The following is a 15,827-nucleotide window of genomic DNA, read 5'->3' on the forward strand; positions in this document are numbered from 1 at the left end:
CCTGCTTCACATTCCAGAAATGAGCAAAATATCTTTACCATGCTTAGCTTTTTTATTACTGAATGCCAGTTTATTATTTGAAACCCTTATAAAAGCATATGAGGTTTTTGGGGGTTTTTTTGGCCTTTTTAGGTATAATGATCCTGAGAAGACAACGTTTTTCCACAAGAGGCTGTGTTTCTGCCCCTGGCAGATTAAGGATGGTTCTTTCTGGATACATAAAAAATAAAGTCACATCTCCAGGTCACCACTTTGAACTTCTATAGAGTGACAGTGATATATAACATGCTATTTTTTATACTTTGTATATTTCCTCTTCTGAGTCTTACATATTCAATACTCTGTACTGTTAATAGTAACCTATAACATAACTGTAACCTATAACATAATTGTAAATATTCAGCTTTTTGATATCTTTTATATTTTGAAATATCCCCTTTAAAATAAACTTATTAAATATTTGTAATGTTTTCCTGTATTTAAAGACAGAAAAAGAAATAAAGTAGCTTTGAAACACTGAAGTTTAGACAGCACAGATGTTAACAGTGTTAAAAAGTTTAAAGTGAGAGGCTTACACAAATCAAGGCTATTTAGCAGAATCAGTCCTAGAATAAAAACATCAAAAATCAGTAAAATCAATATTTGAAAGAATGAGTGAAACTATAAGCTTATGTTTCCTGAGCCATTATACTATGTAGTACAGAATTGCTGTCAAAAGTTAAATCATTTGACATCGGCTGTAGATGTACGTTATTCAGTATCTTCCCCAAGGTGGCCCTGAGGGTTCCTTCCCCATAGTATAGTACCCCCCATACTATACAGGTGAGTATATACTTCCTTGCCATCCAAAACCAAAGTACCAAAGTCTGAGCAGAGACAAGATCATGTAGCCTAACTCTGAATGTATCAGATGATACAATTTTACAGGGTAGCCACCAGCATCCTGAGCATTACAGAGGTACCTAGGCGCCTAGGGTAGAAACCAAAGTGCCAATGACGTTTTATGGCACCAGGTATCCATATGAATACCTCCAACTTTATAATCTCTTTTTTCTTCCCAAACGCTGGCTAGAGGCCTTGGCCTTACTTACTAAGTGATACAAGTCATTATCATTAAACCTACCCATAAGAGGCTTAGACATTCACTAATGAACATAATTGTACCAAAACTTATTTAGGAAGATACTCTTCCCAGTACATGCACCAGTATACTCCTTGTTAGTAACTTCAAGAGGCCCAATAATGCTGCAAATAAAAGACTGCCAAAACTTAAAAGATGAAGGGTAAAGTAGTAGAAGTAGTAATAAACTAGTAGTTTCTTACAGACTACCAAAGAGCCAAGATTCAGTGGATTTCAAAAAAAGAAAGTGTGCCTGCAAGGATGATGTGTGGCCTCCAGGGGCTCCAATAAGGATTTTCTGGTTGCTCCAAATCATATTGAACAAGCAAAGGACACAACCTGCTGACCTGGGTGCAAGGAGATTACAATTACAGTCTTTTTCCCGGGGAGCACAGAGCAAGTTAACAGACACAACTTGCATATCCAAAAGTGATAGAAGAATATGCTTAAGAAATTTATGCTCACCCCACTGGTGAGGTGAGGCAGGCATCAATCAAGGAAATCTTCACTGAAGCAGAAGTTTCGAACAGGGCTTTAACAAAAAAAGGGACATGGCTCAGTAGGCAAAGGCTTAAGGAAACATTTTATTCCCATAATGAACTTAATCTACATGGAAGACGTTTTTCACACTGGTAAATACATTTTAAATGTCTCAAGACTTAATCTTGTTATAGAGGTGAGAGAGACAATCAGTTCCCTAAAGGCTGGGAACAGATTCCAGATTTTACATTCCTTTTAACACATACCTCACAGAAGTAGCACATACCTCTGAGCATTTACTGACAAGATTAAATAATCGCTAGACACCCAAACTCCAGGCTGGTTTCACAGCCTCAAGGCTCCTCAACAAGTGCAGCTGCAGGTACAATCTAAAATCCTAGCAGGGTTTGTGGAGGCTGTGAGGACAGAACTGGCTCTCCCAAGGACAGAGTCAACAAATGCCTGTGTTCATTTTGTCCGAAACCAGAGGAAGATAAGAGTCTGAGCCAGCCTAGGCCTTTCTGGTTTGAACCTGATGAGCTGAAACTCTGGAAGGTTAGGAATGTCTGACAATCCTTTTGCAGCCACAATACCCTCTAGTAATAACAAAGAGACCTCTCCATGAAATTCTGTTCACAGCAGAGGTGTGTGTGGTTGACTTTCACAGGGGAACAATGTTTGGAATGAGAGTTTGACTCTTCAACTGCAAAAGTTACATGTTTTACACAAGAGGTTAGTAGGAATATAGTTAGCTTTTGTATCCAATCATTTGCAAATTAGTAAGGAAAAATATACCAACATAATATTTTACTGTACAAGATAACAATCTTAAGAATCTGTACATGTAGCCTGTGAAACATTTTTATTCCTAGTTTATATTTTGCAAGATATTTGACAATATACAAAGAAAACCCAGTTCTAGGTGGTGATTATTTTGTATTATGATTTATTTACAAAAGTTCACCACATTATAGTAACAATGCTTTTTAAAAAATCGGGACTGGTCCCATATTGGCCATTAGGATAAACTCGTAAGCCTACAAAAGCCGCCTTACTACCTCTGTTCCCAGACATATTACTCTTAACTAAAAATCTGACTCCAAAGCCCACATGCAGTTTCTAATTCTGATTATACAGTCATTTTGAAGTACAATCTTGTTAGACTGACAGGGGACAGTGGAGGACCTACACAGTCCTAATAACCTCTATAAGAGGTGTACATCAGCCTACCGGTTACGTCCTTCTAGCTGTACCACCGTTTATTTGCAATGAGACCATGAGGTTCTCCCATTACACTAAAACATGGTTCCTTTGGAAAAACAAGATATTCTCTAAGACCAGCTGAGACTGGTCAGCAGGGTAAGCAAAAAGTAGCTGTCAACAGTGAAAGAGTTTCATTTCTTTGAACTTTTTCCTTTTCCTTTTCTGGACTCCTTATCTTTTTCTGATTTTGAAGGCTTTGAAGATTTTGTCTTTTTCTGTTGGGAGGGAAAGATGCACAGAATAGTTAGCATTTGTGTGTATGGCTAAGTTGATCTCTACAATAAATCAAATCTTTATCTTCAACTTAATAAAGAAACAAGGCTGCAAACACCTATATCCTGAGCTGTGGCTACCCTTGATGAGCTTACTAACAACTGGCTAGGTGTGTGGCCTTTAAACTACTGAAAAGCTATTTAGCCTCTAGAACTAGAATATGTTCCCCAATATGCAGTTTCGTAGACTTCAGGTATAGATATACTTAGGGAAAGACAAAACAAGCAAGAGATAATTTACACACACAGTAATGCTTTCATGAAGAATTATCTTCTCTTTCAGTTTCAGAGTAGAGATCCAAATACACAGTCTGAGCAGGGGAAGGAGTGGTATGTCTAGACAAGACTAGTGAGAGCCACACTGGAGAGGCCACTATCCCCACCCCTACACATACAAAACAGAATCGAGGGGCACGAATGATAAACGCACCCACACCAAGGACAGAAGAGGATACAAACTAGATTTCCTTTGCCTTGGCCCATGGTAAACAGTGGACCGACACCATAAATGATTTTCATCTTTCCTAGGAAAAGATGAGGATGTTTTGCTCTGAGAAGTTTCTATAGGCAGTTCAATAGCTATAGCAAAAAAACAACAGAAGGGAGGAATAGTTTCATTAAAAATGCTTTTCTTAATTATGCTGTGAAAATGTGTCTGTGGGTAAAGCACACACCAAGAGCGGAAAAAAAAACCAAAACAGTCCTTTCTCCAACAGAGAATATGACCATCAATATGATGGCCTATTTTCTTGCTATCAGGCTCCTACACCCTTATAAGCAGCTGTTTATAAAATCTATACTTTCTTTACCCTTGGAACTGTGATGAACAAAAAAACTTTCTCAGCTTCCTCTGCTACTTGCTAAACAGGCTCTGAATCATTTCAAAAGGCAAGTTACATACAAGGTAAGCTATTTTGAGGGAGTATCGTGGCTTCTCCTATTAGTATATTAAAATAGTACCTTGATCATAGCATCAGTTTCCAAAGTGTCCTGGTCTTTCTCATCAGATTGAGAGTCATCTTCATTTAACTCTTCACTGTATTCAGAATCCAGTGATGGGCCTGTGCTATGTCTGTGTGTCTTTACTGCCTGGAGTGAATATGGAGTAAGGTGGACTTCTTTATTGTAAGCTCTTGTGAAGGCTGCTTTCACCTACACAAAAAGAATAGAGGAAGGTTTTTAAAACTTCAAGTGTCAAACAACCCCTTTAAACTCTACAGGCCTAGAGGCCTTGAGAGACCCTAGGAACCCCTTGAAATTGTTTGTAAAATATGCATGCATGTACATGTAAGTCTATCTCTATGCATTTTTCTATGGAGAAGTTCCATATGTTTCATGACATTCTTAATAGAGCCCATGACAAAAAGTAAGAATCAAACACTGTATATCAGGGGCTTCCCTGGTGGTCCAGTGACTAAGACTCTGTACTCCCAGTGCACGGGGCCCAGAGTCAACCCCTGGTCAGGGAACCAGATCCCACGTGCCGCAATGAAGACTTGGCACAGCCAAATAAATAAATGTATTTTTTAAAAAACTGTAAATCAACTATCTTTAATAAATTTTTTAAAAAATCAGTATTTGGGAACATTAGGCAGATTTCTAATAATCATTTTAAGTCATTTTTTTCTATTCAGTGCTCTCTGCAGTTCTACAAAGTGACAAAGTTGATCAGTAAACGAACAAATCAAAAAAGATTTACAATGAAGTACAGACTAAAGGTGGCCTTTAATTACTACAGAAATAAATTACATTTCCCACAAAAACAGGTTATTTCAAAACACTAGGTAACTTGAAAAGTCTTAACTTCAAGCTTCTAAACCTAACTGCTGAATTAGTGCAAAAATTCTAACAATGGATGTCTCTTGTGAGAATTTACCTAATAGTCATTCCCATAGTCAGGTCAAAGTTCTAGAGAAGGCAAGTCACAGAAAATATAACTTCCAGAACAGCACCAAATAAAAAGGCACCAGGTGAGGTCTTAGATATCACAAATTAATGTCACTTTAGTTTTTTCATGCTCATTATAAAAAGTCTGTGTGTCTGTTACCCCCCCAGGCTCATCTGCCCATCCTTATAAAGAATACATTTATTAATACATTGGCCCCTCAGATTTCACATCATGCTTTCCCATTTAGCATAAAGCAAAGATAAAACTATAAATTACAAAGTCAAATATTGTACTCAAATAGTATCTTTGGAAAGTGCAGACCATAAGCAAAAAGCATTTACGAAAAAAAAATTAAACTTCTAAAAGCATCTAAAACATTTCTGAAATATTCCCTCTATATGGTAATTATAAACTGTTGGAGAACCAGTGGAGTACATAGTTTACCTTGGGATCCAGTTTAGAAAACGGACTAGGTCTGCCTCCCCAGTTGCTAATTTCCATAATATTCTCGAAGTCATCTTTCATCAAATAATATGCATCCATGAGAGCAACAACATCCTGTACTCCTTCTATCCCTTGTGAGGCCAAGGGCTGTACAAGTGCATCCCTTAGATGTGACAGATAATCCACGTTTACTGTCCTTTTGCTGGAGTAAGTTCTTGAAACAAAAGAGATACAAATGTAGTCACTGGCAAACTACCACCAGCTCACAGTTTGCTAGAATTTAATCCACTTTTAGTAAAGCTCAGAGGAATGCTTACTAATTAATAGCTGGAGTAGGGACAGCTTAGCACTTACATCACTAGGGCAATGGATACACATTAGTGTATCTACACAAATACAGTGGAAGCATCAGAGAGCGACACCTGGATAGAGTGATGCTTCACCTTTAAAAAGCAACGGGCAGAGAACAGGAAAAGAGCTGAGATGCAGGCCTTCAGCTTTATTAATAAGAAGAGCTGGGGAAAGAGCCCTTTCCCACTTCTGGAGGCCACCTACGTCTCTTGGCTCACAGTCCCTTCTTCCATCTTCAAGACAGCAGAGGAAAAGCTGCATCTTCAGATCTCTGCCTAACTGCTGCCTTCCCTCACCACTTTTTTTTTTTGGGGGGGGGGGGTAAAAAAAACACTTACAATTACATTGGGCCTATCCCGATAATCCAGGATAACCTTACCATCTCAAGATGAGAATAAATTCATGTTAAAACATTAAGTTTTGGTAATTTGTTACAGCAGCAATAGAAAACTAATACAGGAGTGGCAAAAACAAACAAACAAACCCCATACCACAGGCTATGAAGAGGGAACACAGTAGGAAGTAGAATTCTATAGGGACAAAAGAAAGGCGCATCTTGGTTCAGTTTTAGATAAAAGTTAACAGTAGACTAATATTCTCTTCAGGGACCAGAAAGGAAAATACAATTATTCAAGTAGTACTTCGTGGTTAAAAATGAATCCCTAAAGTTCCGTCTAGTCAAGGCTATGGTTTTTCCAGTGGTCATGTATGGATGTGAGAGTTCGACTGTGAAGAAAGCTGAGCGCCAAAGAATTGATGCTTTTGAACTGTGGTGTTGGAGAAGACTCTTGAGAGTCCCTTAGACTGCAAGGAGATCCAACCAGTCCATTCTGAAGGAGATCAGTCCTGGGTGTTCTTTGGAAGGACTGACACTAAAGCTGAAACTCCAATACTTTGGCCACCTCATGTGAAGAGTCGACTCACTGGAAAAGACTCTGATGCTGGGAGGGATTGGGGGCAGGAGGAGGAGACGACCGAGGATGAGATGGCTGGATGGCATCACCAACTCGATGGACATGGGTTTGGGTGAACTCTGGGAGTTGGTGATGGACAGGGAGGCCTGGCATGCTGCAGTTCATGGGGTTGCAAAGAGTCGGACACAACTGAGCAACTGAACTGAACTGAAAGTTCACCTAATATCTGTGTGTACATACATTTTCTACGTTTCTAAACTGTAACAGAATTTTACCAAATAACAAGAATTTTTGAACTTCTTTAAACTCCTCTAAAGAGACTGGTTTTCAATTATCTGAGTATCTACCTTCTGTAATATGCTAAACTATATCCCCTTCCCCAAATGACCAGGTCAGTTTACTATTAGCATAGGAGGCAAAAAGTAGTTCATCTATTTAAATAGTTCTCTTTCTCCTATTAAGTATTCTGGAGACCAAGACATTATGTATGCTTCCTGGTAATAGACATACTCACAATAACAACAAATAATAGCACTACCTCAAATTTATACAGTTTTAGAACTTAACATTATGGCACATCTACCATCTGGCTTTATTTTCCAAAGTATCCTTTTAAGTAATAAAGCAAGTGTTATACTAATTATAGATAATAAAACTCAGGGCCATGAACTTATCCATGATCATTTATCTAATTAGTAATAAAATCAAAACTAAAACACAAATCTTTGTGACTCATGCTGTCGTTATTAGATAAAGGCTAAATATACTACCCTGATTTTAAAATGTTGAGCATGGAGTAATACTGCTTACCTGAGACTCATATGCAGAGCCAGGTCCTGAACAGTACGATCGTGTTTGCCCATAGATGAGTATTTCCCCAACCAACTTGGGAAGGTGGGAAACTGGGTCATGTACCCCCTCATTAACTCTCCAGGAAGAACACTGGCATAAATGGCCTAAAAAAAAATTAATTGCAGTCCACAAGTTAAATCCAGTACTAAGTTGCTTCTTTAGCAGCTGCTGGCTTCTAAGCAGTCTCTGGAAAGAGGCAACACTATCCCCCGTGCCCAATTCCAAGACAGTCAAGCCCTTTCCCTCTGTCTCTGATTTGCTGATATGGGAAGCTTCGACTTGAGAAAACAACTAATCGCTGTAAATGCCTTGGACCAAAACACGTTACGGCCTCAGAGGTCATCTCACCGACCTAGCCTCCTCAGCCAGCTGATCTCAACACACCAGTTACTTCAGGTCAATGTCACAGAAAATATTTTAAGAGGGATACGACTGTCTTAAGAAAAATATATTGATAGACCCAGGTCAATCAAAGCATGGAAAATCTAATAGAGAAGTAAGTAAACTGGCACTTGAGGAAAGTTCTTTTTTTATAGGCATCCTTGGTTATCTTTTATAGCCACAGTTTTTAACGTTTTTAAGGCTGGAATTATACATAAATTTTCTACCCTGCTTTAACAATTTTCTGGCATTAGTGTTCTTTATATTAGATCATCTTTATAATTTTAAAGGCTGCATGAACATACCATCAAGAGGATTTACCATAATTAATCAGACTCCTATTGCTGACCATAGAGATTTTCTCCCTTTTCTTACTATCAGAATTAATGCTTTAGGGAGTATTTTTGCACATTAAGTTCTTGCTGTGTTTAGCATTATTTCTTTAGGATAAATCCTCACAGGTATAATGAATTATTAGGTACAGAGAAAAATGAACACTTCTAAAACAAAATAAAAAGGTATCTTTAAAAGAAGAGTAGACCTTCCAGCAGTCCCTTGCTTGCTACTCAGGTCCATAACTACATATGCACAACTCAAGAGCAAGTAACAGTCTTAACGATGAAAGTTTGCAAAATTCTGTTTGAGTAAAAGATATCAACCTAGATAAAGTAATCAATATAAAACTGCCTCTGTAGCAAGGAAATTAAAGAAGATCAGAATTCACGTATCAGAAAAGTGGCTATAGATCTGCCCTGCATTTCTTTAAGAATAAGCTACTTAGTAACAACGTGGGAAAGCCAAGAATGACAAGAAAGAAATGGATTCTTAAGATAAAAGAAAGCAAATGAAACTAGATTCACATCTTGCTGCTGCTAAGTCACTTCAGTCGTGTCCGACTCTGTGCGACCCCACAGACGGCAGCCCACCAGGGTCCCCCGTCCCTGGGATTCTCCAGGCAAGAACACTGGAGTGGGTAGCCATTTCCTTCTCCAATGCATGAAAGTGAAAAGTGAAAGTGAAGTCGGTCAGGCGTGTCTGACTCTTCGCGACCCCATGGACTGCAGCCTACCAGGCTCCTCCATCCATGGGATTTTCCAGGCAAGAGTACTGGAGTGGGGTGCCATTGCCTTCTCCATTATGACCAAAATCTAACTTTCCTATTCCATATGTCCATTTATATAAAAACATTGAAAAATAAGGCTAGATTAAGAAACAGAATAGTGCCCACAGGATACTTTATAAAAGACTATTTTTGCCATTAAGAGTTTAAATGTTTATCTGGTATTCAAATAATTACAGGAGCTAAAAGCTATTTTTGTTCTAACTAAAGCAGAGTCTGCACTTTAAGGGGAGCCCTATGCTTACCTGTGTGGGCAGAAGACTCCAGTTTTGCTTATTCCGGATTTGACGGTCCACTAGGTCACCATCACATATGCTGTCTGCTGCTCTGCTTAAAAGCATCAAGTGCTTTTTCATGTCACCCCTGCAGGAATACACCAGTTTGAGTTACACCACTGTTCACACTCCACACCCTCCCTCCCAGGGTACCTGGCCTTCGTGGGGCTGCGAGGGTGCTGATCCTAACTCCTCGCTACCTCTGAACACTCACCCTGCAGCTACGGGCTTCACATGTATGTAGTTCTCCTGGACAAAGAGGGGTGCTATTGAATAATCATGGAAGAAGAGATCTGATTTGTCCATAAGTGACATATGAGCAGTCTCTTCTCCGGTTACAAACACTTTCCGGGCAACATCAAACGGGCCCTAAAAGAGAGAGGGACATAGCTAGTTGAACAGCCAATATTCAAAACACTGACACCACCAAACGCAGGCTAAGATGTGGGGCAACAGAAACTCCATTTCGTTGCTGGTAGGAATGCAAGATGTTATAGGCACTTTGGAAGACAGACCTTACAAAACTCTTTATCATCCCATCCAGCAAGTGTGCTCCTTGATATTTACCTAAATGAACTGAAAACACAAAATAACCTGCACATGAATGCTTATAGAAGTTTCAGTCAAAACTGCCAAAACCTGGAAGTAACCAAGACGTCCTTCAACAGGTGAATGAATGGATAAACTATGGTATATCCAAACACTGTACTACCATTCAGCACCAAAGAAAAAAGAGTTATAAAGCCATGAGAGGATATGGAGAAGCCTTAAATGGATACTAAGTGAAAGGAGCCAGTCTGAAAAGGTGACACTATATGGTTCCAATCGTCTGACATTCTGAAAAACCTGAACTACAGAAACGGTAAAAAGACTAGTGGTTGCCAGGGGTTGGGAGAAGTGAGGGATGAAGAGACAAAGCAAAGAGGATTTTTAGGGCAGTCAAAGTATTCTGTGCAATACTACAATGGTGGATACAAGCCATTACACATTGTCAAATCTCACAGGATGTATAAAACCCAGAGCAAACCCTAATGTTAAACTATGGACTTTGGGTGATAATGATATGTCAGTGTAGGTTCATCAGTTACAACAAATGTAACACTCTGGTAGGGGATGTTGATAGTAGGGGACACTATACACAAATCTGGGGGACAGGACATACCTAGGAAATCTCAATTTATATAGACCTCTAGTCTCAGGGAGGTCAACTATAAACCATTTGAAACAAGATTATTCTGAAGTTTCAAAACCATTCAAAACCTGAAGCCCACACACAAGGGACTCTGGAAAAGCTATTAGCAGCTATATCTATATTTGTTTACTATAAATATCCATAGGTTGTATAGATGTCTCTGAACTATAATAACTATTTCCATTAGATTAAAACTGACAGGAGAAGAAATGCTTTGGCTAAGAAAGCAGGAAATGGAAATTCATTACCAGTTTGATATCTTTTTTGGCTCTATGAGAATCAGCCTTGGCCTGGTCATAGGTTAGTGCCTTATTTCGTGCACACCACATATTCAGATTGTGTAAAACCTAAAAGAATCACAAGCAAGATACTGTCAAGATAGGAAAACACTGCCACTCCCTATCCCCAAAACACTAAAGGCATCAGTTCAAAAGAACTGTCAACAGCTATATAACATATATTTAATTTACCTGTCTGATATCTTGATTAGCTCCCAAAATTATTTCATTCATAGCTGGAGGGGGGATCTTTAGACCCTCTTTAAATGCAATAGACATCATCGCACCCTGAAATTGACAAGGGAGAATGAACCTTCAATGATTTTTTTTTTAATTCACATAATCAGATATTTTAAAGTATTTATCAGGTACTTTAAAAAACTGACCCAAAAATATACAGGACAGTATGATGGAGAAAAAATTCCAATTATCATACCTTAATCTGTTCAACCCGAGGTCTTTGAAAACGAAGATCAAAACAATAATGAACCAAAGAGCGAATCTTGGGATGGTTTCTATCATTGCACATACAAATAATGGGAATTTTTGTATGTTTTATCAGGCCAATTAATTCCTAAAAAGCAAATTTGCAACATATATATAATTTGTTAAAAAAAATCACAAAATGTATTTTAGGTTTTAAAACCTCCTCAGCAACATGTCTTAATTGCCGTAATTATAATTAGCTCTTCAAATTTTTTTAAAAACCTAAAAATTAACAGTACCACTACAGAAATACAGTCTTTCATTACCTGAATTCCTCCCCTGTCCTCATTGCCAGCCATGCCATCTACTTCATCCATGATGAGAGCATGCCTCGTGCCTACTGAATGGACTGTTCCACCTGACCCATGGTGGGAAGCAATGGGATGGGACACAAAAAGAAAAATTGTTGTTCAAACACTGCTGCTTTAAAAAAAAAAAAAAAACTATATACACATATATATAAATAACATAGATACATGATACAAAATTCAAAAGGCACAAGAGTAAGCAGTGAAATTCTCTCCCACCTCTGTCCGCTAGGGTATGCAGTTTCTCTCTCTAGAGGCAAATGACGTAAACAAACTCAGGGACATACCCCTTAAGAGATATCCTACATGTTAAAAACGTGTACATAAAAATATACACCTTCAGGACTTCCCTGATGGTCCAGGGGTTAAGACTCAGCACTTCCACTGCAAAAGGCGTGGGTCTGATCCCTGGTCAGGGAACTATAATCTCGCATGTCACATGGCATGGCCAAAAAAATAAATGGAATTTCTATTTTTAAAATACACACACACACCTTGGTTTTACCACTTAATATATTTTCGTATTCTGTTACTTATCTATAAATACAGAACACCTCATTTTTTAAAGGCTGTAATATTCCATTTTACACACACATCAAAAATCAATCACTTTTCATTGATGTAATATGAAGATCCTTCAATCTTTTGCTATTATGAATTGTATGAAATGAAGATCCCTACATGGATGTATCATTTTGCATATATACAAGTATAACAGTTGCTAAATTCCAGGAATCAGAATTTCTGGGTTAAGGGTATGTATAATTTATTAAATAACTTCAAGAAATGCTGTCAGATTGCTCTCCAGAGTTGCACCAATTTACATTCCCGACAATCATGCGTATGTGTGACATTTCTGAGCAAACTCTTTTTAACAATCATCTCTACCGTTCAGTGACCATGCACAATACCACAGATTCTAAGTACACAGCACAGTCTGTAATTTGAGTACCCTATTTTCCCCATAAACTCTGGCCACACAGACCACTAGCTACAGCCGGAAACAGCAGCACTTTTATACTGTGTCTCGTGTCCTCCTCTACTGCCTTGGCCTGAAACAATCTTTTCCTCCTGCAAACTATTCTCCTTCTCATTGTTCAAGGCCCTTTGAACAAATGTCACCCTTTCATGGTAGCTTTCCCCAGTGTCCCAGATAGAACCATTCCTTCATCTACAGGCCTCTATTTCCTCACTCATCACACTTTGTTATTTATTAACTTTCTTCACAGGATTCACTCTTGAATCCTCTAAAATCTGCGTAATTATGTCCACGTATATGTTTTTAATCACACTCTCAGAAACCACTAAGACCTAAACAAAAAACAGTTAACTACTGCCTCTCAGGGTTATGTCCTTCTCTCAGTAACCCCAGGATCTAACAGGGTGCTTGGCACATAGTAATGTTCAATCATAGTAATGTTATTGAACACTGAAACGAACCCATTTTTCTTACATAACCTCCCCCCAACCCCTCTGCCAAGAAAAAAAGAAACCCACATACTTGAAAAAAAACCTTTGATGCTGGTATTATTCAGTGACTCAGCAACAATCTCCTTCAAACTGTTCTTACTCCGAGTGTCACTTGCATTCAGTTCCACATAGCTATACCCCAATTCCTAGTCAAAACGTTGGAAAACATTGCCATCACAATGCAAATTATAAACTCTCCCCACAGAAACAGAGCAATTAAGAAAGAGGCTAGAAAAGTCACATAAGTAACCATGGGTAAAATGATACAGTGAACACTAATAGATAATGAGATTAACTATAAGAGATTTTTTTTAAAATATCATATACATACATAACACAGCACATAAATACACACGCAAGTGTGGTCTTAAAACCTCAACTGCTACATATAACTAATCTGGAAGAGCATATCTGAACAAGCAATTTTACTAAGTTCGCTTCTTAAAGTCCCCAAAAGAATTAAATATAACTACCCCAAAATTTCAATACCAGATACAGAATTAAGATATCAAAAAGTACATTAAGATAACAAAAAGTAATCACTGACTCAAGATAAACTATAAATTGTTGTGTGTCAAATTATCCCAATATATAATCTCCCTCTCAAATTGTGAAAAATCAACTAACTTGGGCTTATTTCCCAAAAGGGATCATTATGTTAAGGCATTATGTAAAACCATTAATTCCACAAACAAGTAATGATAATAATAAAGGGGGAAAAAGGCGTCATTTTCACAATTGTAAAGACTAGGGAAAACATTTTTTGTTTTTGTTTTTAAATGTTAAATAATAGAGTAGAAAATATAGTTATTCACAAGCTAAAAATTTATGGTCTGGTCTATAATAAAAAATACTAAACAAAAACATCACCCTATGGGAAAAGGGTTGGGAAATCCAGTAATAAAGTAAATTTAAAATCTCTCATTTAACTTTCCTGATACTACTTCATGTATTGTTTCACACCATTCTGATACATTTGGACTCCCCTGGCGACTCAGCGGTAAAGAATCTGCCTGCAACGCAGGAGCCATAGGAGACCCGGGTTCGATCCCTGGGTCAGGAAGATCTCTGGAGAAGGAAACAGCAACCCACTCCGGTATTCTTGCCTGGAGAATGCCATGGACAGAGGAGCCTGGCGGGCTACAGTCCATGGGGTCACAAGGAGTCGGACATGACTGAAGTGACTTAGCACACATTCTGATACAAGAGTCCTGGTTTGCTCCAGTGCCTCACGCCCTCACTGTCCAGAGGTGTGGCAACCGTAGAGACAAGACCAAAGGCAGGATCCCACAGTGGTGAAGAGTCAGACTGTCTGGGTTCACACTTTGCCACCACCGTCCTCTACACATCTTTTTCATCTGTCACGTGGCAATGGCAAGAGTATATATATTCGGTACACAGAATTTTTCCTACAGGGGCATATAAGATATCTGTAACAGTCTGTAAGACATATTATCTATAAGATTATGCACCCAAGGGCTTATCTGCACACGGCCTGGCACACAAGCAAATATCACCTATTATTATAATTACCAATATTTTTAAAAGGCTGAAAATGACAAATAGGCTCAGAACCAAAGCAAACTGCAGAGGTTAGATTTTAGAAAAGTAATGACAGAATACCCACCTGACAAACCAGAGAAGCTGTGGTTGTTTTGCCAACACCAGGAGGACCTGAGAGCAATGCCGCTTTAAAACTGGACCCATCATCTTTGCCAGCAAATTTACCAAACTTTGCTGCTAGGGAAAAAGAAATTCCAGAATGTTAACCTCTATGACCTAACAGAAATGTAGGAATGACAGGAATAACTGTGCATTAAGTTAGCATCAAGAGCAGTCCTCCAGTTTCACTGAAAATCTGCAAAATATTTTTTTTACAAAGTTTAAGCAACTTTCCTGAGCATTTAGTGAAATTCTACTCCCTACCTCATCTTCATTCAAATAAAAAACTTCAAAACAAACAATAATTTTATGAGCTTCCTTTCCTACAAAAGCATAGGTCATTGAGCAGACTACCTGGGTTTTGGGAGAGCTGCAGGTGATTTAACCCCTGTCCGTTTCCTCCTTTGTAAAACGAGGGGAACAACAGCGATGTGCCTGGAGGGGAAGCTGTGAGGATGGACAAGCTGAGCACAGAGCCTGGCATGTCTTAATAAATATTAACAAGAATGGCCACAAAAAGAATGAATTGAAGATGTTGCGTCCGCAACTATCCTGCCCAGCTCAACTCCTCTCCTTATCATGGGGGCCTGAAACATAATAGGTGCTCAATACGTACACAAGGACAGAGAAAGAGATGGTTAAGCCTACCTCAGGCATGGGGAAAGGGACTACAGCTCGCCTGAAGCCTTAAAATCTCTTCTTTAGGCACATAAAGCACTTACACCACATTTTATTTGGTTTTGACAGAGAAAAGGGGTCAGTTTAACTCTGTATCATCAAAATTATATTATTTATTAAATGTTATAAATAAAATAAATTGGCACTGTTGACCAATGTCTAGTGACAACCTTGCTGCGAATAACCCAGCCATCACTTTGGAAATTCACTACGATGCTCACTAAATTTCTCCTTTCTATTTCTCACAAAATATCCCCTAGGGTTGTGGCTGGAATTCAAGACTACTAGCATTTGTGATTAGAAACTTCAGTTCCAATAATAAATACTTTGGACATTAAATATATATGTGGACATATATATATATATATGACCATTCATTTTCCAAGCCTAGCA

The 15,827-nt window shown here is 38.4% G+C and overlaps 2 protein-coding genes across 4 annotated transcripts in view; one reads left to right on the forward strand and one right to left on the reverse strand.

The window, feature by feature from the left end:
- The window catches only part of WDR19 (WD repeat domain 19), a 91,104-nt gene extending 84,637 nt beyond the window's left edge, over positions 1 to 6,467 (forward strand). Inside the window, exon 37 of one of the 2 annotated variants that reach the window (XM_018049377.1) lies at positions 6,424 to 6,467. The gene's annotated coding sequence lies outside the window, so the exon portion shown is untranslated. Of the gene's footprint in view, positions 1 to 132; positions 462 to 6,423 lie in introns of those variants that run through there. The other variant, XM_018049376.1, reaches the window with a different exon arrangement.
- Positions 1,684 to 15,827, reverse strand: part of RFC1 (replication factor C subunit 1) — a 72,766-nt gene continuing 58,622 nt past the window's right edge. Inside the window, exons 14-25 of one of the 2 annotated variants that reach the window (XM_013964589.2) lie at positions 14,722 to 14,831; positions 13,126 to 13,240; positions 11,583 to 11,674; positions 11,267 to 11,404; positions 11,023 to 11,118; positions 10,801 to 10,899; positions 9,575 to 9,729; positions 9,331 to 9,448; positions 7,543 to 7,688; positions 5,468 to 5,681; positions 4,096 to 4,287; positions 1,684 to 3,078 (exon numbers count right to left, since the gene is read on the reverse strand). In XM_013964589.2, the coding sequence (XP_013820043.2) occupies positions 2,995 to 3,078; positions 4,096 to 4,287; positions 5,468 to 5,681; positions 7,543 to 7,688; positions 9,331 to 9,448; positions 9,575 to 9,729; positions 10,801 to 10,899; positions 11,023 to 11,118; positions 11,267 to 11,404; positions 11,583 to 11,674; positions 13,126 to 13,240; positions 14,722 to 14,831 (1,559 nt within the window). In that variant the 3' untranslated portion in view covers positions 1,684 to 2,994. Of the gene's footprint in view, positions 3,079 to 4,095; positions 4,288 to 5,467; positions 5,682 to 7,542; positions 7,689 to 9,330; positions 9,449 to 9,574; positions 9,730 to 10,800; positions 10,900 to 11,022; positions 11,119 to 11,266; positions 11,405 to 11,582; positions 11,675 to 13,125; positions 13,241 to 14,721; positions 14,835 to 15,827 lie in introns of both variants that reach the window. The other variant, XM_013964588.2, reaches the window with a different exon arrangement.

Source organism: Capra hircus, chromosome 6 (genome assembly GCF_001704415.2).
Source record: "Capra hircus breed San Clemente chromosome 6, ASM170441v1, whole genome shotgun sequence".
NCBI classification, from domain to species: domain Eukaryota; kingdom Metazoa; phylum Chordata; class Mammalia; order Artiodactyla; family Bovidae; genus Capra; species Capra hircus.